This window comes from Balearica regulorum, chromosome 9 (assembly GCF_011004875.1).
Source record: "Balearica regulorum gibbericeps isolate bBalReg1 chromosome 9, bBalReg1.pri, whole genome shotgun sequence".
In the NCBI taxonomy this organism is placed as follows: Eukaryota; Metazoa; Chordata; class Aves; order Gruiformes; family Gruidae; genus Balearica; species Balearica regulorum.
Window position 1 is genome coordinate 29,052,392 of NC_046192.1, and position 23,499 is coordinate 29,075,890.

General features: G+C 51.7%; 2 protein-coding genes and 1 long non-coding RNA gene across 3 annotated transcripts; 2 read left to right on the forward strand and 1 right to left on the reverse strand.

Moving 5' to 3' along the window:
* Positions 1-291: 291 nt before the first annotated feature.
* On the forward strand, positions 292-10,328 carry SIAH2 (siah E3 ubiquitin protein ligase 2). Its single transcript, XM_075761774.1, has 2 exons — positions 292-761; positions 8,844-10,328. The coding sequence occupies exons 1-2, from the start codon at positions 381-383 to the stop codon at positions 9,399-9,401; spliced, it is 939 nt and encodes a 312-aa protein (XP_075617889.1). The 5' UTR covers positions 292-380; the 3' UTR covers positions 9,402-10,328.
* Positions 5,943-13,399, reverse strand: LOC142602967 (uncharacterized). Its single transcript, XR_012836832.1, has 4 exons — positions 13,094-13,399; positions 12,508-12,705; positions 11,525-11,691; positions 5,943-9,122 (listed from the first exon to the last, which is right to left on the reverse strand). It is a non-coding gene; the product is annotated as an uncharacterized LOC142602967 (long non-coding RNA).
* ERICH6 (glutamate rich 6) lies at positions 13,315-23,491 on the forward strand. The gene is made up of 12 exons (XM_075761775.1): positions 13,315-13,370; positions 13,946-14,061; positions 16,237-16,283; positions 16,385-16,501; positions 17,736-17,837; positions 17,915-18,072; positions 19,079-19,143; positions 19,980-20,137; positions 20,284-20,369; positions 21,637-21,789; positions 22,073-22,304; positions 22,754-23,491. Exons 1-12 carry the CDS (start codon positions 13,354-13,356, stop codon positions 23,015-23,017), a joined length of 1,515 nt encoding a protein of 504 aa, XP_075617890.1. The 5' UTR covers positions 13,315-13,353; the 3' UTR covers positions 23,018-23,491.
* Positions 23,492-23,499: the final 8 nt, after the last annotated feature.

Here is a 23,499-nt window from a genome sequence, read left to right on the forward strand (position 1 = left end):
CAACTCTCTCAGCCTGTCTCCAGAGCAGAGGTGCTCCAGCCCTCCAGTCATCTCCGTGGCCTCCTCTGGACACGCGCTCAATTACTGCCGACAACGCCACGCGCCTAACGACGGCGGGCAGCGCCGGGTGTGTCATTACCGCGGACAGCTCCGCTCCCCGGGGCGACCGCTCCCCGCCTCCCCCCCCCCCCCCCCCCCCCCCCCCCGCCCCTTCCCGCTCCCGCCGCTCGGCGCAGGCCCCGCCCACCCGGAGCATGCCGGGAGCGGGGCGGAGGCCGCGCGCAGCCGCCGCTCGCGTCAACGCCGCCGCTTGCGTCAGCACCGCTTCCCTCCCTCCGGTGGCCCGATGGTGGTGGTGGTGGCGACGGCGGCGCGGCGCGATGAGCCGCCCGTCCTCCGCCGGCCCCGGCGCTAACAAGCCCTGCGGCAAGCAACAACACGCCCCGTCCCCAGCCGTGCCCGCCGCCGTCCTCCCGGGTTCCGGCGGGGCGTCTCCCCCCCCTCCTCCCCCTCCTCCTCCTCCTCCTCCTCCTCCTCAGCAACAGCAGCAGCAGCATCACGAACTGACCTCGCTCTTCGAGTGTCCCGTTTGCTTCGATTATGTGTTGCCTCCCATCCTACAGTGTCAGGCCGGGCATCTGGTCTGTAATCAATGCAGGCAGAAGTTGAGCCTCTGCCCCACTTGTCGGGGTTCCCTCACCCCCAGCATCAGGAACCTGGCCATGGAGAAGGTGGCTTCGGCTGTGCTCTTCCCCTGCAAGGTAAGGGGGTGGGAGGGGGGGTTAGCAGGGGACGGGGATGGGGGGGGGGGGGCCGGGCGGCCCGGTAGGGCCGCCCGGCCCCCCCCCCCCCCTCCCCGTCCCCCTCGTTCCCTGTCTTCATTCTCTCCCCCTAAAAATCCCTACCCCCCCCCAAGGCAAAAAGGGGGACGTGGCACGACGCCACGGTCAAAAGAAAAGGAGGGGGGAAAAAAGAAAAACCAAACTTTTTCACGTTGATGGAAAAGTTTGGGTGTCAGCAGCTCGCCGTCCCCGGAAAAGCTTCCCCGTTTGGGCATAAATGTGGCCTTGAAGTGTGCTGCTTGTTCTGTTTGAACAGCCAGATCGTCTTTTTCGGACTGAAAAATGAAATAATGTGATGTTTCCAAAACCCTGCGAACCAGCCGGGGTGGGTATAGTTTGGTCGCGTCGGTGCCGGCCTCGGATTTGAGGGGAGGGAAGAGCAGACCAGTGCAGAATTTCCCGATGGGTTTATGTGTTGCCTTCCGTGCTAGTTTGATACAGAAATATTGCAGCTTACGACAAGACTTAAAGGAGTTTTCTAAGGTTCATCTTAACGTGAGCGATAGGTTCGCTCGGCGGCTTGTAGGTGATGATTTCTTGGCATTTACAGCAGTTCCCACGCTGAAGGAGTCTCCTCCCGGCAACAGCACGTGGGACTCGTCCAGAGCCGCTGCAGACAGCAGAGTGTAGCTCTGCAAAGTCCTCATTTTCTGCTGGCCCCTTCCTCCCTCTGTTTCTTCCCCATCGTAAGCGCAGAGCAGGCAAGGAGGTGGTTACTGGCCTCCACTCACCTGTTTCATGCTTCGGCAGGTTTCTAAAGTGCAATAAAATTATGGGAGTGCCACTAGCCTTTAAAAGCAAAACTTGCAATGATTCTTTCTAATTCACTGAAAATCGTGTTCTAAATTTTGTCCTAGTATTTGGCATAATAGGTAGATACAAAGGCTAGACTTCCCCCGCCCCTCTAGTTATTTTAACCTGTGCTGATGCTCAGTTTTAAAAAAAGTGTTTTATGGAGGTAGCAGAAATCCTGTTTGTGTCTCTCTCGTTAGTTCTCTGCAGCCCTCCTTTGGACGGGCAGGGGCTGGTAACCTGTCAGGTCAGTAATTACATCTGAATTATTATTTTTTTCTGTCTCAGCACTATTTCAAGTATGCAGACGTCTCTTTTTTTTTAAAGTGAGTTTTCTGTTTAAAAGAACGAGGTGAACCGCTCTAAAGCGCATATCCTTCCCAATACACATTTACCAAGATGGCAGATACGTGCAGGCAGTGCTGAGCAGGTCCTTTTTTTATGTCTTCCTGGAGCCCCTCGATGCTCATACCTCAGTAATATCAAAAGCACTTTAAAACCACAGCCTGAATCGGTGGAGGGACAGATACAGGAACTGCTGGAGCCGTCGCTGATGTGGAATATGAGAAAAAAGTTTTAAAATAGGGTGCTGTCTGTGGCGAGGTGGAGAGCCGTGGTCAGGTCGGCAGCCGGACCAACGGAGCTGGAGCGGGCACTGCTGGGCTCCGGCAGCATGCACACGCGAGCTTTCCGGTGAGAGCTGCGAGCAGGCGCTCAGCGCCTCTGCCAGAAAAAGCCAGTCCCTCGCAGCAGCTTTCCTTGGCCAGCCCGCAGGAGCATCGTTAGGGATGCGCAGGGAGTAAACGGCACCTCCAGAGCACATCGTCTGTGCCAATTCCTGCAGCGTGGCGTGGTCGGTGGCGAGCACCCCGTCTGCCTCGGGGGGCTGGCTGGCTCATGGGATGGGGTGGGTGTTGGCGGCAGTCGGCATCTCGCGGAGCTTTTGATAGCGTGAGGCTGTCTCGCACACCCTGCCATCCCCCCTTGAATGGGAGTTAACCTCCGGGTGCAATAGCAGATGGAGCACCATGCTGGGACATGGGTCCTCTCCGCTGAACACAGCAACAAGTGCAGCCGCACGCCCAGCTGTGACCCAGTCTGAGCCCCAGGGAATACAAACAGCCAGTGTGGGTTTGTCACCGGCCTAGTTCTCATTTTCTCATGTCTCGCCGGTCTCATCTGTGACAGCTGGTAGTGCCTGCTTGTCCTAAACGAAACAGATACACCCAGGCCAGAGCGGCTCCCCGGAGCAGAGTCCTCGCAGCCCTTCCTTGCACCGAGGTGCAGCTCTGCTGCCCACAGCGTGCCAGGCTGTCCAGCGGCCCATCTGCCAGGCGGGACTCCCACCAGCTCATCCCCACACGCTGCGGGAAAACAAAGCGTGGAAGAAGGAAGAAAAAGCCTACAACCTCTTACCTGTAAAGAGGAGAAGATAAGGCGTTCCTAACTTTACCTGTCAGATGTTACTTTACTCACTTGGTAGCAGAAAGGTTTCTTAAGCTCTTAATGGATGGGATTGGCTTCTTCACCCCTTGAGGTTTGCTTTTCCCATGGGTAGAGGAGTAAGCACCAACAAAGAGAGGTCTAAGAACAGCCCCTGCCCCAGAAGAACTGAACAGCGGTCACGGTGTCTGTCGGGCAAGTTCTGGTTCGGGTGAATCAGCTGTAAATGCTTCTCCAGCTGGGCACTGCCTAAATACAAATAATAAGGCGGCAGCTAGCACATGTCAACCAGTTGAGAAAATAGCATTTCCAAAAATTCCTCCAAGTATTACTCCTGCGGTTGACGTCGTGCTCTTCCAAGCAGTGACTTGGAGAAGGAGGGATGCTGCTGAGGTTTGTAATGGCTGAAGAAGCACTGGGGATCGGGCAGCTCAGTGTCCCGGTTGTGGGACTGGGAGAGTTCTGGCTCTGACCCAGTGGTGTTTTGGTGGTCTCTGCAATAATCCGGGGGTCTGCGCTGGTTGGCATGTCGGAGGCTGCAGCAGGCAGGAGGCCGTGGACTGGGCTCGTGCCTGCTGGGGGCTTGGTTGGGTTTCTTGGTACAGCACCTGCATGCCAGTTCAGGGCTGGGAGAGATGGAAAGTGACTGTGAACCAGCGGCGGTCAGTGTGTCGCACCTCACGGCTGCCCGGCAAGATGCTGGTGCAGGTGGAAGCCCTGGGGCACAGCGCCTGGGAGAGGATGGCTGGGGCGGCGCAGCAGCTGGCGGCAGCCCCTGGCCCCAGCTGCGCGTGCAGGGGAGCCGGGCGGCACTGCTGGCAGGATGTCGAGTTCCCCTATGCCACGCTGCTGCTGTCACGCCTGCGAGTTGCTTAGCTCAGATGGGCGGACCCAAAAACACGGCGCTCGCAGAGCCCCATGTCCCAGACCCTGCTGTGCTTACGACCTGCACAGGAGCGTGTGTCCTCCCTGCGCACCAGCATCTGCTCCTGAGCTCTCCACCCCTCGCTTCTCGGGCACCCAGAAGCACCTCGCAGAGGAGGCTCCTCTTCCCTCGCACGCCCTCTCTTTATGTGGATTTCTGCCATGAGCAACTCCTGCTCTACTGCCTTCCCTGCTCCCAAGGGCCGCAAAGTGAAATTAGCACTCGGTAATGCTTTTCACTCTCACTTCTTGGGCCCGGGAACAGCAACGCGCCGCCAGGGCTGTGACTCTCAGTCAGTGCTTATGTAGGTCACAGGCACCATCGAGGAGGTGACCCACCGTGCCTCGCGGTGGTGGGCGTCCCTCGGCTGCTGCAGCAGCACCAGGGGTTTTGGCAAGAGCCACCCTGCTCTGCAGCTGGCGCGCGCCAGCCCAGGGCTGGCTCACCTGCGGCTTTCACCGCGGTAAGGGAACTTGATGTGGGCTTTCAGAGAGAGTGGAGGAAACAAGTCAGAGCTCTGGAAAATGTGAAAGAACAAATAGAGGAGCTGGTCTGTCCGGAGGAGGTGCCTGCGCTTCCAGGGACAGCTGTGAATGGTAGGGCTGAGACACGACAGAGCTGACAGAAGATGGGGGTTTGGTGTTGCCTATGGCTATAGCTGCTTCGAGGGTTGTTCTTCTTAAAAAGCTTTGAGAAAGAATTACAGTTATTGCATCTCTGGGCTTTACGTGGCTTCTGGGAAAAAAAAAATCTATAGGAGGATTTAAATCTTAAAGTTACTGAAAATACAAAATGCCTTTTAGTGCTCTAAGCAATCAGCAGAAAAGAAAATGCACATCATAAACACACTCAAACTCCTACTTAACGAATGCCAAAAGGAATTAGTTGTTTTCTTTCATCTTTTAAATAAGTGCAAGTGGAAAACAATATAAAGTTCCCTCTAAGTTGGGAAGCGGACTTAATTGGATATAGGTTCTTCCGTAACTTTGCGGGGGTTCATCCAATACTGGCTATAAAAGAAAATAAATCTTATGAATTAGAAGCTTCATGAAGAGACACAGCAGCGTGTGAGGTACACTGTGACTGTTAGCTGCTAAATATGGAACTGTGACCTGGCTCACTGAGCAGCGCAGGATGGGAGAAGCGCTTCTCCGTTTAACCACTTCATCCAAAGTCTACGGGAAAGCAGGTAGTGCTGTGAGCGTTCTTTGTTGACGTCAGCAGAACTGCAGTCCTCATGTAACCACCAGTATGAGCCGAGATCTGCGCCCTGCTGTGTTTTGCTAGCCTGTTGTAGTGGGACTTGACAAACAAAGATGTTTTTGCTTGAGTGATCTTGGTGTGGCTGTGGAAGTGACGTGGGACCAGCACTCCTCATCTGCCCCGTGCAAAAACCGTAGGCAGTTCCTGTTTGCGTTGCAGTTTATAGTGGAACTAGCCTCCAACATAACAGAGGTAAAACTAGCCCAGGATAGAATATCCAATAGCGAATTCGGTGTGTGTTTACACACATACAGCTGCCCAACTGGGCTGCTACCAGGGTGGCATTTAGCAATGTATGATGGGGGGGGGACACGGACAAAACCCAACAAGAAAACCCACCTCCTGCATAGGTACACCAGTGAATTCTCAGTGCTTGTGATTAATTCAACCTAACAGTAAGTTTTACTTATAATAAAGGAAATTACTTTTCTAGTTATTACATGCATTTAAAAAAATCTAAGTACGTGAGGCTCGATTTTTCAGGGGATTGAAACCCCATTACCAGCTTTCCTAGGAGTAGTGATGCTCTGCATCTTGGAAGCTAGGACAGATACCTTGCATGAAGAGAGTCTTCCACAATGCTCTAAACCAGCCATCTCTTACTGGAGATACTGCCACGTTTCTCAGTCTCCAGATGGTTCCGGTCCTTTTGAAGAAAAGTGAATCCAGTAAATTCATTGTACTGTATTCTTGCACTTTGCAGAAAAGTCTTTCTGCACCTCACAACCAACAGTGTGTATTTAAAAAGGGGAAGGCATAGTAAGACTGTATATAAAGTGACAAGTCTTAAATAATAGCGGACTCATCATAGGCAGAACCGCTCTTATGTCCTTACACCGCTGCTGCTACATCGCCAGTTCGAGGGAAGGCATGACAGGCTTCCCATGTAAGCAAACAACTTGCAAACAGAAATTGCACATTCATGTTGTTATTGTATATGAACTTACTCCTGTAGATTGTCCGATGCTGCCTCTACAGCCTCTTTAAAGCTTTGCTTTAAAATAAGTAATAAATTTTCAAAAGTAATTTTAAAGATTTTAAGCAAATATGCTAAACCTAAATAAGGTCACACTTACTATTTCCAAGACGTAGAGCTTGCATGCTCTATACGCAGTGACGCAACGTTCACTGGTCCTTTCCCAGACAAGCCGTAACAGCCGGCCCGGCGCTGCTGGCAGAGTTCATGGTGCGTTTTGCCAGGCAGCTGGCTGTGGCCTGAGCCGGTTTCCTCGTTGGTGTGAGGCTCCAGAAAGCAGAGAGGCTTGCTGTTTTCTGGGCTGGACCTCGCTGTGCATCCCCGGGAGAGCTCCCTAGGATCACTGCTAGGCTGGGCTGAGTGTCTGTACCCAAGCTGGAATGAATGCTTTGGAAGGCTGGAGGGATCTTAAAAGCAGGGACAGATGTTTTACAAAGCGCTGGAGGAGAAAGAAGCACGAGAGGGTTTTGGTCCTCGTTGGGTCCCTGCACTCTGCTGACACACATACAGGAGCAGGCAGGCCTTTTCCCAGCAGCACTGTTTCTATCTCAAGCTACTGGTATACTAGAGGGAGAGGCTGCGCGCTAGAGCAGGAGGGATTTGGACTTGGCAGTCTGTTCCCAGCTCTGCCACTGATTTCCCGGGTGGCTTCAGACAAGTTACTTTAATCCTGTGTCCCTGCCTTCGTTTACAGGGTTGATAATACTGGTCTGCCTCTGCTTAGCACTTTCAAGTTTAACTGATGTTTTCCGAATGCTTTAGGACGCTCAGAAAGCTCTCCTGGCAAAGTGAAGTTCAGAGCAGCACATGCAGTGACACACATGGCCAAAACATGGCATAAGTCTTGTATGTGGTCACGAGCTCTGAGCGGATCATTTCCTCTCAGGAAAGCAAATGTGGTGCTAAACAAACGACTGTGAAAACAAGTACGTAATACTTTCTAACACGGAATAATAGAAGTGATAAGAAGGGCAATGAAAAAGCAGAAAAATGGTGATGCCAGCCCAGGTGTTAGCATCACGCCTGCTCTGTTAGCACCGTGCGCAGCCCTGGCTCGTCGTCTCGAGGCAGACATGGAAGAAGTGGAAGAGGTACAGAGGCCAGATAGCTCAAAGGTATCATATAACCTATACACAGGGAGAGACGAAGCAGGCTTTTGAGGGCTATGATAAAGATCAATGACATGTGCCAAGCAGCACAAAGACAGTGAGTCGGTTTTTGCTGTCCACGGCCTCCCATCGTTGGCAGGGCTGCTCACCAAACGAAACCCATGGTGATGGGTTTGGGAGCACACAAAAGCAGGTGCTTCTCACAGAGAAGGGCAAAGCCACCACTCTGCTCGTCTTGCTTTTACACTCTCGCTTCTATAATCGCCACTGCTTGCTTTCATGAAGATGTCTGGTTTTGCCCAACCAGCAGCTTGTATATTCTTACTATTTTTGTTAGTGAGGTTAAAGTCGGAGCTGCTCTTCAACACACTGCATGATGGAAGTGTTAACCAGGGTATGAACATGGGAAACACCAGCAGGTCGGCGGGGCTGGAAGCGAACACGTTCCTGGGTCGCTGCACTGTGCAGCAGGGCAGCTGGCATGGCCGGCCGTGCATTTGCCGCGATGGGGCTTCTGCCTTTGGCAGGAGGAAGCGTTGTTCCACTGCAGCGCCCTGTGATAAAGCTGTTAGCAGAGGATTAAGCGGCAGGGGCAGACACAGTTAAGTGAAGGCTCACGTTAACTCTTTATGGCTTATAAAACAAGCTCCTCCAGAAGCATAAGGTCGAGTTTCTGTCCCAGTATTCTTACTGTCGTGTTCACAGCATGGATGATTTGCATCTTGGGGCATGTAACCCTTTGAACTGAAACTTCTTGCACACATATTAGCCCAGAAATAATCATTTATACCTCTCATATCTGTCCTCGAGGCAGTGTCATAGTGTCCATAAGCAGCCAAGCACGCGTGTTGTAACCTGGGTGATAGTGTTAGCCGTGGTGTTGGTATCGCAACAGATACCTACAGACCGAGGGACCTGTGCTCTTGGTGAGAATAGGAGAGACTTGTTTTCTCTGCAGAGGTAGCGTGAAAGCAATATGGTCAGTAGGGACAACTGAACTGACTGGAGAAAAAGGAAAAGCATCCCCAGTTGTTTAAAGCAAATTAACCCTCTAAGTTGCCCAATGACATTAAGAGAAGTTAGATGGTACTTATCTGTGCGCTGGCTTTATGCTCAGTGAAAAATTGTCTTCTCTCTTTTTTCAATTGTCAAAACTGCAGTGTTGAAACCAGGACCACTTCAGCTGATCTGGACCAATCAGGTCTAACTACAACAGCAAATCTAACTACAACTCAGCCTGACAATCCATTTTATCTAAGCGCTTGCATTAGGAAAAACACAACCAAAAAAGACAAGAAGAATCCATGTTTAAGTGGAAACATAAATAAGTAGAGCTCAGCTCTGAATCCAGGGCTAAACAGAAGTATCTAACGTAAAATCTGCAATGAGAACAAGAGTGCTGGTTGATCACCAGTGTTTCCAGTTGAGAGGTGGGAGCAGGGAACACTAGTGCTGGTGCGTTTCCTGATGGCTTGTATTTGGTCTTTTTCCAGTACGCAACAACAGGCTGCTCTCTGACACTCCATCACACAGAAAAGCCAGAACACGAAGACATCTGTGAGTACCGTCCCTACTCCTGCCCATGCCCCGGTGCCTCCTGTAAGTGGCAGGGATCCTTGGAAGCCGTGATGTCCCACCTTATGCATGCCCACAAAAGCATTACCACCCTTCAGGGAGAAGACATTGTTTTTCTTGCCACAGACATTAACCTTCCAGGGGCGGTTGACTGGGTGATGATGCAGTCGTGCTTCGGTCACCACTTTATGCTGGTGCTGGAGAAACAAGAGAAATATGAAGGTCACCAGCAGTTTTTTGCCATCGTGCTGCTCATCGGCACCCGTAAGCAAGCAGAGAACTTTGCGTACAGACTGGAGCTGAACGGCAACCGCCGACGGCTGACCTGGGAGGCAACGCCCCGCTCCATCCACGACGGGGTGTCCGCAGCCATCCTGAACAGCGACTGCCTAGTTTTTGATACAGCTATAGCACACCTTTTTGCTGACAATGGAAACCTCGGCATTAACGTGACTATTTCTACGTGTTGTCCGTGATGTATTTGCGTAGCTAGCGAAACCTAGGCTGTCTGGACATAGTGCTTTACGTTCACCAAGGGTTTTCTTTTTGCTCTGTTTTTTTAAATGATACTCAGCTATATCATCATGTACGCTAAGGTTCCTAACTAGCCAACATTTTTAGCTTTGGAGAGAAGAGGAACAAGAGTGTCCTGTAAGAAATATGAGTGGGAAAAGTGTTTTTTTAAAAAATTCTTGGGTGCCTTAGGAAGATTCCCCACACACAGTCACCTTTTTTAATTTAATTATATTTTATTTAAAGAGTGCTTCCATTAGACATGTGGCTTAAGAGACTTGAAGGACTGCATTCCTGTTTGGGGCGCACCTGAAAGCCCTTTCAGCAGGAACTCAGACTGGTGCTCTCACCGGTGAGCTTTCACAGTTTTCAGCAGGTGGGAAAGGAAAGAAATTCAAGCAAGCTCTCACAAGAGAGATTGTGGCTCAAAGGGGAACAATAGGTACTTCAGTGTTGCTAATCCATTTCCTGCTACCTTATTTAAAAAGGGATGGGCATCGGATCATTTGCTGTGATTTTAAAAGAAGAAAGGGGAGGAGGGGCTGGGGTGAAGCATGGCAGGTTTCAGGGAGCCTGGGAATTGCCAGCTGCTGTCCGTTTTAGGGGGATGAGCAAGCCCAGCACACGGCACAGCCGCTCACAGCCGGAACGTGGTGAAAGCGGGAGGCACACAGCTAATGTATCTCAAACAGCTAGAGCCAACGATACAGAAATATATTCAAGCTGTCCACATGCAGCTTCCCTCAGAGACATACTTGACTATGGATTATTGTAAAAGACTAATAATATAGCAAGAGCTTTATGGCCAGTGTCACGTCATTTGCTATTTAAGTTTTGTTGCCATATTTACTTTTATTTTGTAATAAATATTTTGCAAAAACCACCCTGCACAGCATGCTGTGCTTACGTGTGTGTGTGTGTGTGTGTGTGTGGCAGTGGCTGCTGCTTCCCAGTTGCTTTGCACGCTCTGCCTTGCTGGATCGGCACGGCACGGCTAGCTCAGCCAGGCGAGCAGCAGATCTTGCCCCGCAGCCTGCTGCCGGAGAGGGCCGCTTTGCAGGGCGGGAGAATAGGTGGGGACCTGAGTCGCAGGGCCAACAGTGACAGCCTGACTCGTGCAAACTGAAATCATGGTCTGTCACCGAAACTGAACCTGCCCACCGCTCCCCCTCTGCTAACAGAAGCCTTCTGTCTGAATCACTCAAGAAAAATATTAGCTCCACATATGGCTTTGGTGAATATTAAGATGTTTGCCATTTGGAAGAGGCAATGAGTTGTGAGGTGATACAGTGCACTGAGTTATTCAGCAGTAGGAAGCCTCACAATAGTGGAACACTACATGTAAAGTGACAGATGAAGCTTGGTGTGAATAAACACCATACACAGGGAGAAAAGACAGTCCTAACTGCAGCCCTCCCTCTTCGGGAGTCCTATGCAATCATCACTCAGTGCTTGGCAGCAGTCCCCAGAAAAGTGCACAAGACAACGACAAGGATCGCATCAGCGAAAGGAGGCTTGTTCCAGCCTTGAGAATTTGGAAGTGACCACAGGAAAAAACCTCCCAAGGAATTACTCTAACCTTTTTGTATCCAGTTCCTATAAAGATCCTACATTTGATCTCATTTACGCTGTGCTAGCAAAACTCCAGTGGCATCAGCTGCGTGAACTAATTTACTCCTGCTTAAGCAGGATCAAAGTCAAGCTCTGGCTCTGACAGGCAATAACACCTGTGCTTCCAGCAGAACTTGTTAAGCAAGAATTCCGAAGGAATTGATTTATTTTCCCGTATTTCAGCAACATTTATAGTGGAAGACCATTTTTCTTACTGACAGTTGGGACATAAGAACTTTTTTGTGTAAAACAGAACTCTGAACCGTGTCTTTGATTATAGCAGGATTAATGAAATTACTCCAATGTTGCCTATGACCCACAGTAGATAATTTAACACACATTATTTCATTAGGGCTTTCCACAACATTCATTTCTGAAGGAACAGCATATTTTTCTTATATCTCACAGCAAAAAAAAAAAAAAACCAACACCCAGTATCTTTTCTGACTGAAATTGAAATTAGGGTAAGGAATACCTCAGTTGGTACAGCCAAGAGTGATGTGTTTCCTCTTCAGCTCAGTGAATGAATAGGTGACGTTCATTCTAGCACTTGATCGGTGTTTCAGGTTTTCTTCCCAGCGCAGCTGGTATGACTTCCCCAAGGGTGACATCCCAGGGCCAGAGGCAGGAGGGCACCAGCACCTTGCAAGGGAAGTGGCAGCACATCAGTAAAGTGTGGACGCTCCTCAAAATACTCAGAAAAAATGTTGCTGAGGCCAGCCTGGTTTTCTTAACAAAACTGACCACCAACGAAGCAATCTGACGTTGACATGGGCAGTGAGACATGCCCAGGGAAAACACTGCCCAGGAGCCGGCAGCAGCAAGGGAGCCGCAGCAGGCAGACCTCCCTGCCACAGCGAGCTCTCCCGCTGCCCAGCCAGGCACAGCAAGTGCCCGCACGCAGCAACAGCCCCTCTCAGCTGCACTCCAGCACCACCTGGAAGCGCTTAACTGCAGAAGGCGACCGAGGAATGAGGAGTTGTGCCTATGAAGCAGTTTTTCTGTTGAGTCGCTACACCATATTGTTGACAGTTCTCCCTAAAAACAGTTTCCCCTTTAAACACAAAGATGCAAAAACTCGTAGGGACTGATGAGTTTATAGCAAGAGTGCAGCGTTAACTTGAGTTGTTTCCGCTGTGTTTGTGCCAGCGTTGGGCTGTGTGTGGTTAGGACAAGCACTCGCCTCCACCCGTGCCGCGGCACTGCTGCACTGCGGCCAGAAGTGTGCCTGTAGCGCAAATGCATTCTTAGTCAAGGTTTAAAGCAGCAAAATGGGGTGCTGACACCCACAGAGCTGTGCCAATACCAGGATCTGCACCAACAATCCCCTGGGGACCCCAGTGCTACAGGGAGCTGTCAGCACCGACGCCAGCTGAGCAGCGTGCCCAAACACTGCGCTGAAACTACTGGCTGTGCCTCAACATATTCCTTCCATTTTTTAAACCGAGTAGGACTTACTTGTTTTGTTGTAAAACTCATGTGCTTGCAAGACAACTGCAAATTGTCAAACAAAGGCCAGATAAGGCGGCGTGCATGTGTTGGCCTGGGGTGTACCTAAAGCCTGTGTTTGTTCACAAACCATACACCTGAAGAGAATTGCTTCCTTTTGTTCTCCAAGCTGTAAGTGCAAATTCCTTGGAGCGGATCCAACAGCACCTACTCCTGCAGGAGACATCAGCCACAGATGTGTAACACGGGTACGGCCCAGTGTGAGAAATCTCTCCAGGCAGGTGGGCGTTCACACACACACAGGTGCGTCACTCCAGGTTTTGTAACCAGCGTTTCACCTTCAGCCCAGCTCCCACTTCATGCAAAAGGCTGCGGCTCAACTCTGGCGGTTCCTCAAACTCAGGGCAGCGGCCGGCCGGAGGGTGCTGAGGGAGGCACCATCACCTTCCACCCGGGGCCTGCAGCTTTGGGCACCTTCCGCGCCTGACCGCAGGCCCCGGGCCGGCTCTGCCGCCGGCAGCCTCTGCTGCCCCGCACACCAGCGCGGCCCTCCCCGGCCCCGACCGCGGCCCTGCGCGGTGCCCGCCGCTCGCACCTGCCGCGACCGCCGGCAGAGGAACCGCGCTGGGCCGAGCCTCGCCGCCGGCCCGAGAGCGCAGCCCTGCGGGGGGGGGAGCACCGGCCCAGCGCCCGGTGCCGCCGCGGCCCGGGGCAGACGGACCCCGGCAGGCCACAGAGCCGGCCCGGCCCCGCCGCTCCCGCTGCCGCCCCTCAGGCGGAGCCGCCGCCGCCCCGGCAGCCCCCGCGCCCGCCGCGTTGCCCTGGAGACGGCGCGCGCCAGCCCGCGGCCGGGCCATGGACGGGGCGGACCGGTGCGGGCCCTGCCGGGCCGGGGCCGGGGCCGGGCGGCTGCCGAGCGCCCGCCGGCCTGGCAGGGGCGCGGGGAGGGAGGGGCCGGGCGGGACACCGCGGTTTCTGCTCCGCGCTTCCCCTCTCGGTGGCGCGGGCGGGCCCCGCCGCCCTCGGCTGTCTGACAGAGACCGGGCAGGTCGGCAGTGCCGGAGACGAGAGGGGTCCCCCGGCCGGCAGGCAGCTCCCTGCGGTTCCCAGCTGCAGGCCAAGCACTGCACGTACCGGCCCGACCACCCGGGAACGTGCGGGAAGGAAAGTGGGCGTGCAAAGCGGGCGTGCAAAGCGGCCATGAAAGGGGGCGTGCAAAGCAGGCGTGCTCGGGCTCAAAGGCCTTCTTACAGCCATCAGATGTGACGCCGCGGGTGCCTTCAGCCACGGCAGCAGAACTGCTGCCAAGCCCGGCTTGCTATCTCTGAAGTGTGCAGAGTTTTAACTGAATACACTTGGAAAAGTCTCCTTCAGTAGTGTAATCATCAAGGGCAACTGCTTTGAAGTCATTATGTATGACTAATAGGTGGGTTTGTGTCAAATTAAGGGAAATGGAAACATCGGGCAGCATCGAACCCATCGCCATGCAGAAGGTGCCAGGAATTTCGGTGTCGATGCAGACAGAAGCTAGCTGGCTTCATGAACACGCCTACAGAAAATCAAGTAAGAAACAGCTTTGTTCAAGAGCGAGGTTGCTCACTTCTATTGTCTTTCACTCAGGCTGCCTCGTACCCCAGTGTCTGTCGCAGGAGACGCGTGACTTTTTGCAATTTCCCAGAGATGCTGTTGCAAGCTGGCGGCAGACCCGGGAGCAGCCCCCAGGAATCCTCCTCAGCAGTCCCTCCTTAACCTCTCTGCAGAGCCGCTTCTAACGAAGCTCTGGGTCCCCGATAAGCCTGCGGGAAGGCTCTGCCAGCCATCAGGCGTAGGAGTGCTCAGCAGATGGCAGAAGTAGCGCATTGTATTCCTGTGAGAGGTTCTGGCAGCGTCTCTAAGGAGAGCTGAAAATATATCAACCTTTTTTCTCCTTCTGCTCAGCTGAGTCATCCTGGCACGTGACGGAGTAGCCGGCGCCTTTGCTTGCCCGCTGAAGTACAGCGCTGTACCTTGGCACGCAGCGTATCAGTGCCAGTTGCTGCCCCATCCCATCCCTTTTGGGCACCACATCAAACAGCCTTTGTGCTTCACTTTGGACGCCAGGCAGCTCTCCTCTCTAGGAGAATGCCCCCCGCATCTCACGTGCCTCTGAGAGCAGGAGTGATCTGGGCCACAAAACAGATCCGAAAAGCCGCATGCAGATCCATCCCCATAGAAAGGGGGCATGCACAGCCCCCGACAGAAAAACAGCGGTCTCTCCTAGCCTTTGGAGGAAGTTTGTCTGGAAATGCACTGGGAATGTATTTGTAGGAGAAAAAACATTGTAGGCTTTGCCCTTTAGGTGGAGCTTCACAAGTCCTTGGGACAACTGTCGCTGTAACGATCAAAGTACAGAATAACCAGACTTGTGCCAGCAGTAAATCATCTACCTGGGTTTGGGTGCAGCAGCGGTAGATACAGATGATGCAGAAGCTGCAAAACCCGTTAGAGAGGGCAGAGTAAGAACGTGGAGAGTCCACCCGCTCTGAGCACTGCGCCTGGGTACCGGGCTTCTCTGCGTGTCTCGGTGCCACGGTGCCCTGGCTGCGCAGCTCCTCGGGTGCGCTGTGCGCTCCCTGAAGTCACTTCTCGGGTGGCGTTTATGATCGGTCGCTCTCTGTGGCACAGCTTGGTAGCAGGGGGTGATACCTACACATCTTTGAACAGCAATTTAAAAACCTGAGGATGTAGCAAACCAGCAGCCACATCATTCAGCCTTCCAAAAGGATAAGCGACACCCATGGCACACTTTCTGGTTTTTCTCCTGTGCTGGTGCATTCACTTCCAGGCGCATTCCTGAGCTGTGGTTCCCATTGCAGGCTTGGGAGCTGGGTGTTGACCTGGGGCTGTCGTGATTTTTACACCATCCTTTTTAAATACACATTCTGATTTTTTCACACTTCAAAAGAGAAGGACTTAGAAAAATCTTTGGGTCTATCAGCCTGCCCAGAGTTTCATCTGGCTGAGTATTTTCAGGAAGGCAGGCCAAGCTTACTTAGAAGGGCAAGACAAATTGTGTGGCAACAAGGGGAACTGAAATGCAAGATTAAATAACTAGGAATGTGTTTAGTTTGGCTGAAGGTGAGGCTATGACAACTGGCGTGCCGGCCATGCCGATGTTCAGACAGAAGGTGATGGGGCAGCAGGCAGCTGTGCACCTGAGGGCGGCTGCATGTCGGCAGCGCTGCCTGCCAGGAGAGAGCCTGGGACTGCTGAGCACAGTCTAGGCATGGGGTCGTCAGAGGTGTTTCCTGTCGCCCCAAAGGCCAAAACTCCCCCTTCCTTGCACTCACACAGCATGGACTGCACTTGGGAATGGGAAAAAACCCCTCATTTGTCTCTACAGCTCCTTCTTCTTAGGATAAGAGAGGCTGGCAATGCTTTAGAGGATAATGCGATATTAGATTAGTGCTACAAGTCATTGTCCCTAAGCAATAAGCCATCACCATGACTTCAGCGGGAGGATTTTGTAAAGCCCGGATCCGATGTCAGTGGCGTTTGGGAAGAGTTACCTGCAGACCCAGAGCCGCCCTTCCGAAAGCGTAGGACCAAGTCTGGCAAGAATGTCTCAGGCAGCCAGCGTGGTTGGTGAGAAACAGCTGGCCTGCTGAAAAAGGAGCAAAACAAACGTGTCTAGGAGATAAGCTTTCTGAGAACATGGCACTGCTGTTCAGTAATTCTCGTTATCGCTGTTACTTACAGCCCTGTCAGAAGAGTTCGGCAGCTTAGCTGTTTTGTGTGACATGGAGGTAAGGACTCATGCAGGCTGCATGTATACATTTTCTGCTTAATGGTTTTACCCTGAAGAAAGATACAATTCCACATTGCTTTTTGTATTTTCCACTTTGAGTTCAAAGAAGATTTTGTGACGCTGTTCAAGAAGTCGCTGCACACGCTCCCCTCCGTTGGGCTGCCTACCCTTCTGGCCTACAGACCCGAATCATCACGAGAAAACATGCAGACTGAGGTGAGTCAGTGCTGGGTGCTCCCTGCTATGTGGCTTTTTTTTTTGTTTATTTTAATTCCGACAATTCCCACGTAGGAAAAATAAAAATAACGCCCTTTGCTAAGCTAGTGCAGGAGTTCCTTTATGAAAGGGTTTTTCTTTGTGAGGCTGTTGAAATGATGCTTGTTGTGCACGCTAAACAGCAAGAGGGTGTGCAACTCCTCTCCCCGCCGCTGCACCCTATGTTGAGAATTTCCTGGCAGAAGATTTTGCCCTTTGGCTAAAACAGAGATACAAAATTTATGTAAATACTAGGTATACAGTCAAAGAATACAAGCAGGGCACAGAGTTCCCCATAACCCTTAGCAGAGTAAAGTCATCAAAGAGAGTTAATCCTAGGTATGAGGTGGGGAGCAAGGGAATTTCGAGGAACTACGCTCCAGAGAAGCCAAGGATTTCAAGTTAGTACGTTCAGAAAAGGATTTGAATGAAAGTGCTAAACACGTGCTATAGTAACCAAAGTGTAAGTGAAGCACGCCAGCTACGCGTCCCGGAGCGAGTACCCTCCAGCCCTTGCTGCTGCTGTCTCTCCGGGGAGCACTGAGCTAGGTGTGCTGCCCTTGGGAGCGGAGGCACGGAATTCAGCAGCGTGATCCTGGCAGCTGCATCTTCTATAACTCAGATTCAAAATGTGTTTTCCAAAAATATTTATTTCGGAGTATCTAGTACCCATCCTCAAAACACATCCTGCAGCAGCCCTGATTTGCATCTGGTCAAGTACGCTCAGCTCTTTTGTCAACAAATCTGGTGGTTCCTCATGAAATTCCCCACAGATTTTCCTATGACCAACAGTGCAACAGTTGGGGAGCTTTTTTCTCTCCAAAGCTCCAAGCAATGTATTTGAAAGGGTTAATGCATCAGAGTACTCAACTATAGCTTTCTGCATGCTCTGAGGCTTTCCCCTGGAAGGACCGGGTCTCTTAAATACTACAGTCATTCCATTTCTTTGAGGTTTTTTTATGTATTTGCTTGCTACAGATTGGCTCTTCTTTTTGGTGGTTGCCTGAACCTAATGTTTCAAGTTAAATCCTTCCAGGATATCACAGACACAGATCTGTTTTAACTGCTCTTACACGCTTTCTAACATAGCATTCTGAGCAGAGCCCTCTTTCCCCAAGACAAAACGAGAATTTGCATGCTGATACCCTATTTCCATCCTCCTCCGTTTTCTCTCCCACCTCCGCTTCAGACACAGACAGAGGAGGACTCTGCTCCGAGGTGCGAGTACTGCGGCAGCCTGCTGAAGCCATTCCCTCCCTTGGAAGGCGCTTGCCCAGCATCACAGGATTACAACTCCGTAAGCTGGTGGGAAAGACTGGCAGAGGTTTGCTGCGGGAAGGCCCGTGCTCCTGGCACTGCTCGCCTGCCTTTCAGAAATTCTGCTGTGAGCGTAACCGAGACCTCTATGAGTTCATCGTAAGCGAGAGGAAGAACCACGAGGGTGCCCGGAGCGTTCCCATTGCTGTCGGCCCCCACGAGTCCCATGGCACCGAAGCCGAAAGGCTGCTGTCAAAGGAGAGAGCGTACCAGAGGTACCGTGAAATGACTCCCGGGAGAACGGGGATCGGGTCTGTATAGGGAACAGCAGGCGAATCCGGAGGGAAAAGAAGCATTAAGAAAATGAAACTGCAGCAAGAGGGAATGAAAGAAGAAAAAAAATTGCTTTAGGCAACACAAGTTCATATTCTGTCTGGACCCTCTTGGCTTTTCTTTTATCAGGCTGCGTTAGAAGGTGGTGCAGTATGTGCTATGTACAGCATTCATTCTACTGCTGACAGACGTACTATCTAGAGTAGAGCCAAAAACATAATTGCAGCTGGGGGAGGTATAATATTGGGGTCTAACTCTTACCTCAGGTGCTGAAACAAAGCTTGGATTTGTATTTCTCCATTTTGCTGCATAAACTGTGGCATGCATTTGGATTCCAATTTCCAGAAGTCCCAAGAACTCTGCAAGCTTGACTTCCGCTGGGCTGTTTAGCAGGAGGCCCAAAGCTTGTACGAGTATCTAAGCCTATGGCCTAGGCTTAAAGAAAAGTAAATCAGCATACCTGGCAGTAAACCGCTAGTTCCCTTGAAGATCCTTTGCAGTCTGAGGGTGCGAGTACCTCATATTCTGTACAGAGCATCAACCAAAGCCATTGTCAGACACTGTCAAATCTATAGGAAGCTAAGAAGGAGAATAGTGAAAATATTCTTGGAGATTAGCTGTTTTCTTGATCTTGTGGGCAGCTTTCATTCTCTTTTACATAAAGTCTTGATACAAAATCCATTACAATGTTCAGCTCTGCTGTCAGTAGAGCTGATGCCATTGCAATTGCAGTCTGTTCACTGAAATCTCCATACGAGAGCAATTCCTTTTTGCCGAGATATAATTATTTCGGTGATATTCCATTGCCTCTAACTGTTATTTGCAATTATGCGAGTGGAGAGAAAAACAGGTTCAGAAACTTGTGTTCCTATTGCAAGGATACGCAGTACTTCTAGCTTTCGGAACAGGATATATGAAATGTGTATCAGGAATGTTTTCATTTTCCAGGCAGCAGGAGAGACGAATGGCCAGACAGTTAGCCTTCCTGGCAGCAGAGCCGAGTGTAGCTGAACGTGAGTTTGCATTTCCTTAGGTATTTATTTGTCTGTTTATCGCAACAATGAATTTAATGGAATTACTTGTCTCTAATGGTTTCTAACCGAACAGGAGGATTTACACAGCAACATATTAGTTCATTGTTGAGGGTGCAATCCCATTAAATTAGATACTGCCATATTAAATAATTCCTCACATGAAAACCCAAAAGCAGTTAGATTCCCATTGCACAGAGAGGATCTCCTTGCTGTGGTTTTCAGTATTTGTATCTGAACGTTTCAGCTGAGATGCACAGAAATTAACCTTGGAGAATAGTAAGTTGGCAAAGCCAAGCCCTTGGAAGCCTGAATTAAGGTGATGGATGTTTTGCCTCATCAGGTGAATGCTCCGGTAACTCCTAGCCCAGGCTGTGGGTGACGGGGCAGCCCTTTGGATCTAGCCATAAAATCAAAGGCGTTTTGACTAAGAACGGATGAACTAGATTTACAATGTGGGCATATTTTCACGGAGGATGGCAGGGCAGCAATCAGGGTTTCAGATCCTCAGCCCTCCAGAGCATGGAGCTGCGAACACTTTCCAAAAAAAAAAGTCATTCTTTACTCATACAGATTGTATATATACATAATTGGAAAAACTACATTTTTTTTTCATAATCCTGTTCTCTGAAAAAGCTGAACAGTTTGGACTGTCCTTGTTCGATAGAAAATACCCTGAGATGGACTCCAGGATGGAGCATTTCAGCCAGAAACTCCCACTCCCCCACGTTGCAGCCTCGCTGCAGATCGCCACACAGCCCCGACACCGGCGCTGCCAGCCCTACCCGACGCACGCAAACCCTCCCTTTGCTCTCTAGGTTCGCATCAAACCGGCACCATTTCCTACCTGCTTTCTCAAGAGCCCCCATCGCCACAAGGCCGGACGCTGGTGCCTGCTGAGAGCGCAGCAAAGCCCGAGGAGGAGCCCATCTCCTACAGCGTCACCTGCTGCGATTTTACCCCGGTGGGAGGAAAGGCAAGAAGCTGCTGCCCGATGGCGACGGGCTGCACCTCGGCCATGCCCGTGCTCCGGAGCGGCTGCAGCCTGGCACCCACCTGCCTTGAAGGGCAGTTGGTGCAGGACCGCTCTCATCCATTTTATTGTTTCTTTTCCAATCTTAGGTAGTGAAGAACGAATTGTTGGAAAAATACTACAAACACGGAGGGAAATTCCTTACCATGCTTCCAGATGGAACAGCTCAGTTATTGTATCCTTCACGGAGTTCTTTTGCCTGCATTAGTCCAGGGTTGTAATTGTAATTTTAAGTGTCCCCTGGTCTGTTTTATCACTGAATAACCTTGTCCGCCACTCACGCTCGCTTTCACAGTCTGAAAAAAGCAGTAGTGAAACCGCCTACAGAGCTCTTGGTCTGAGGTTTTTCAGATCAGCCAGCAGCTTCGATGAAGGACGGGCACTTTAATAGCCAGCTTAAGAAATGTGCAAGCCCAGTGCTCACACCCGCTCCCGAGCTCTGGCCACCCGTGGAAGGGCACTGCTGGCCAAGGGGTCCCTGCAGCGTGGGCTCTGAAAGCGCTCAGCCTCGTCCCTTCCCGGGGACAAACCAGCACGTTTCCCACCGTCACGGTGCTCGTCTCCGTCCTCTGGGCAGGAGTACGTAAGAGCTGCACGGACAAACTGAAGTTACCGGTGTAACTAAGAGCGCTGTTTGAAGGAATAAAAACGTGGCGGTTGCACCAGAGTACCCCATAGCTTTCAGACTGCCCTTGCCATTTATTAAGCCACAACATTTTAAGTCACCCACATTATTTTTCCTTACTGTGGCTGACTTCTTTCTGACCTAGGGGGGTATGAAAGTGTACCTGCGCTCTGCCACCAAAGCAAGTGGGCTTGAGACTACTTCTCTGCCCTGCCCTCCGGGCTGCCTTTGTCCCAGGGAGGCTGCTGGTCATGGCCGTGGCAAACAGCAGAGTGCCATGAACACGTACGCTCACAGTAGCAAGTCTTGCTGGAGGGAAACCCCAATAAGACCCCAAATACCTGCAGTTTGGGTATGTTCAAGTCAGGTTTCAGGGGCAAGGGCCTTTTTCCCTCCTGGTTGCTTGTTTTTTTCTCCAGGAGAATACCTGCCCATTTTCTCTGCTGTTATCCAAGTGGAGTAATTTGTTCACTTCACTTTACTAGGCTTCTACCATCATCATGTTGTCCAAGAATGTGTCTTTAGGATAAATGCGCTAAGCGGTTCTGCCTGGTTTATTGGTTAGAAAACAACAAAAATGTGTTCTGTATCTCTAACTGCTCTTTTGTCAGTGTATACAGAATACTTCAATGTAGGAGAAAAGCACTGGCAGCGTCCCAGGTGACACTGGCAGCACACCACCGTTCCGCCTTTAACACAGTCATCTGGGTAATACGTCAATTTTTATACTCCAAAGTAGCACTCTGAAATATTTGGTATGTAATAATAGACCAACCAAACAAAGGGGTTATGTTACGAACGCCTTATCTGACAACAGCTATCCATCTGGAAATCTGGCGGTCATTGTTGTACGAGAGAAAAAAGAGCTTATTTGCATAGTACAGGAAGACATGCCGAATAACGCCGAAATACAAGCAGTATTTAAGTCCAACGGCAGAAGTACTTGCTATTATCCACACGGAGCTGTGTGGTACGTTCACGTTGGTCAGAGCAGTTTTGCTCTCCACTGCGCATTTTAAATTTCACAGGTCATAAAGGGTATTTTTACTAGCATTCAAAAATTAAAAGCCAAGTATAGCAGCTCGCAGGCCCAGCGTCGGGTGCCTGCCAGAAGAGCAAGGCTACCCCAGCTGTGCCTGAGCTGGGGGATTAGATCCAAAACTAGCCGTGCCTCAGTACCGTCCCACTGGGCAACGAGGGCCATCGGCCACGGGAGCGGCAGGGTGCAGAGCTGTGATTTTCCCTTCTCTTAGGATAACCATGACTATTCAGGGAGGGCAGTATTTGGACCGAGCAGGCAACAGGGTGAGAAGGTGGACGTGGCCGAACAGCGTCGTGTCATCGGGACCACACGTCCCGCTGAGCCCCATCTTCATCTCCCTGAACCGGCACGTGGGGGTCAGGATCCTGGGCCAGGACAAGATCACCGTTTCCTTCCTCGCCATGGGGCAACAAGCAAAATTCAACGTGGGAACCAAAGTGCAGGTATTTCTCAAGTGCACAGGCAGTTCTGCACAAAGCCTCTCCCCACAGTGGGAGTGAGGCGGCCAGGGAAGCTCCCATCCGTGGGGAAGCACGCTCATCCCACAGTGGGTGCTCCCCATGGTCCTCCTGGCCCCCAAAACAGCAAACGGTGGAGGTGTACCCATGCTCAGTCCCCATGCAGCCAGGGGGCTCACCAGCTCCGGCAGCCCTGGCTCTCTGCAAGGGGCTGCAGAGTGTGGGAAGCGCAGGTCGCCCGTGTCCCTGGCCACAGCCCCGAGGGTCACCCCATCTCTGCCATGGGGAGGAGAGCCATGATCCATGTGGGCACGGTGCGTGGCAGCTCCCTTCCCCCACGGGCTCCTGCCACGGGGGCAGGTTTGTCTACTGGGAGAGGCCAAAGCCCCGAAGCCCCATCCCGCACGCTGACACCGCTCACCTCTGCTCCCCAGGTCAGTGGCATCAGCCGGCTGCCTCCCCCTGCCCGGCTGGGCAAAGACGAGCTGCTGCTGCTTGCCCTCAGGGTGAGGATCCTGCGGCTCTTCGACAGACTGCGCAGATGCTTAAACTTTCCTTCTAATGAGCAATGGGAGAAAATGCAGCCTCCAGCGTACCTTATCACACAGACTTTAAAGATCTTACAGCTTTGCACAGCTTCTGACATAAGTGACGAGCTACGCAGCTCGGTCAGGGCAATAGTAAATGCTCAAGTCTGACCAGCACGTGTGTGGTGTGATGGCAAACCGAGCCGTGAGCCGCTCCCTGGCACTGCAGTGCCTGCGCACACTCAGGGCAAGGTTCTGCCGTGGTGCGGAGCGAAGGGCAGCCCATGGTCCTTCTGCAGGGCCCCGCTCAGGGGCCATCCCACCCTGACGGGGTCTCGCTCGGCATGAGCAGGGCGGTGGGGCAGGGAGTGCCAGAGCACATCGTCTCGTCAGCCCACAGTCAAGTGCGTCTTGGCCACGGAGGCAGGAAGAGGGGCTTTGCTCAGGACAGAGAAAATCCATGCTTGATGTCAGTGCTTTGCTCCCAAGCAACTTCCCCTCGGTCTCCCAGCAGAAACCAGCCCAGGCTGATCAGTCGTTTCAGCCCATGGATGTGGCACAAAGATAAAAGCAACCAGAGCACAGCTCAGTCAGCCTGTGACAGGTATACAGGCAGGAAGTGTTTGCTCAGAAGTCACCTGCACACCCACTTT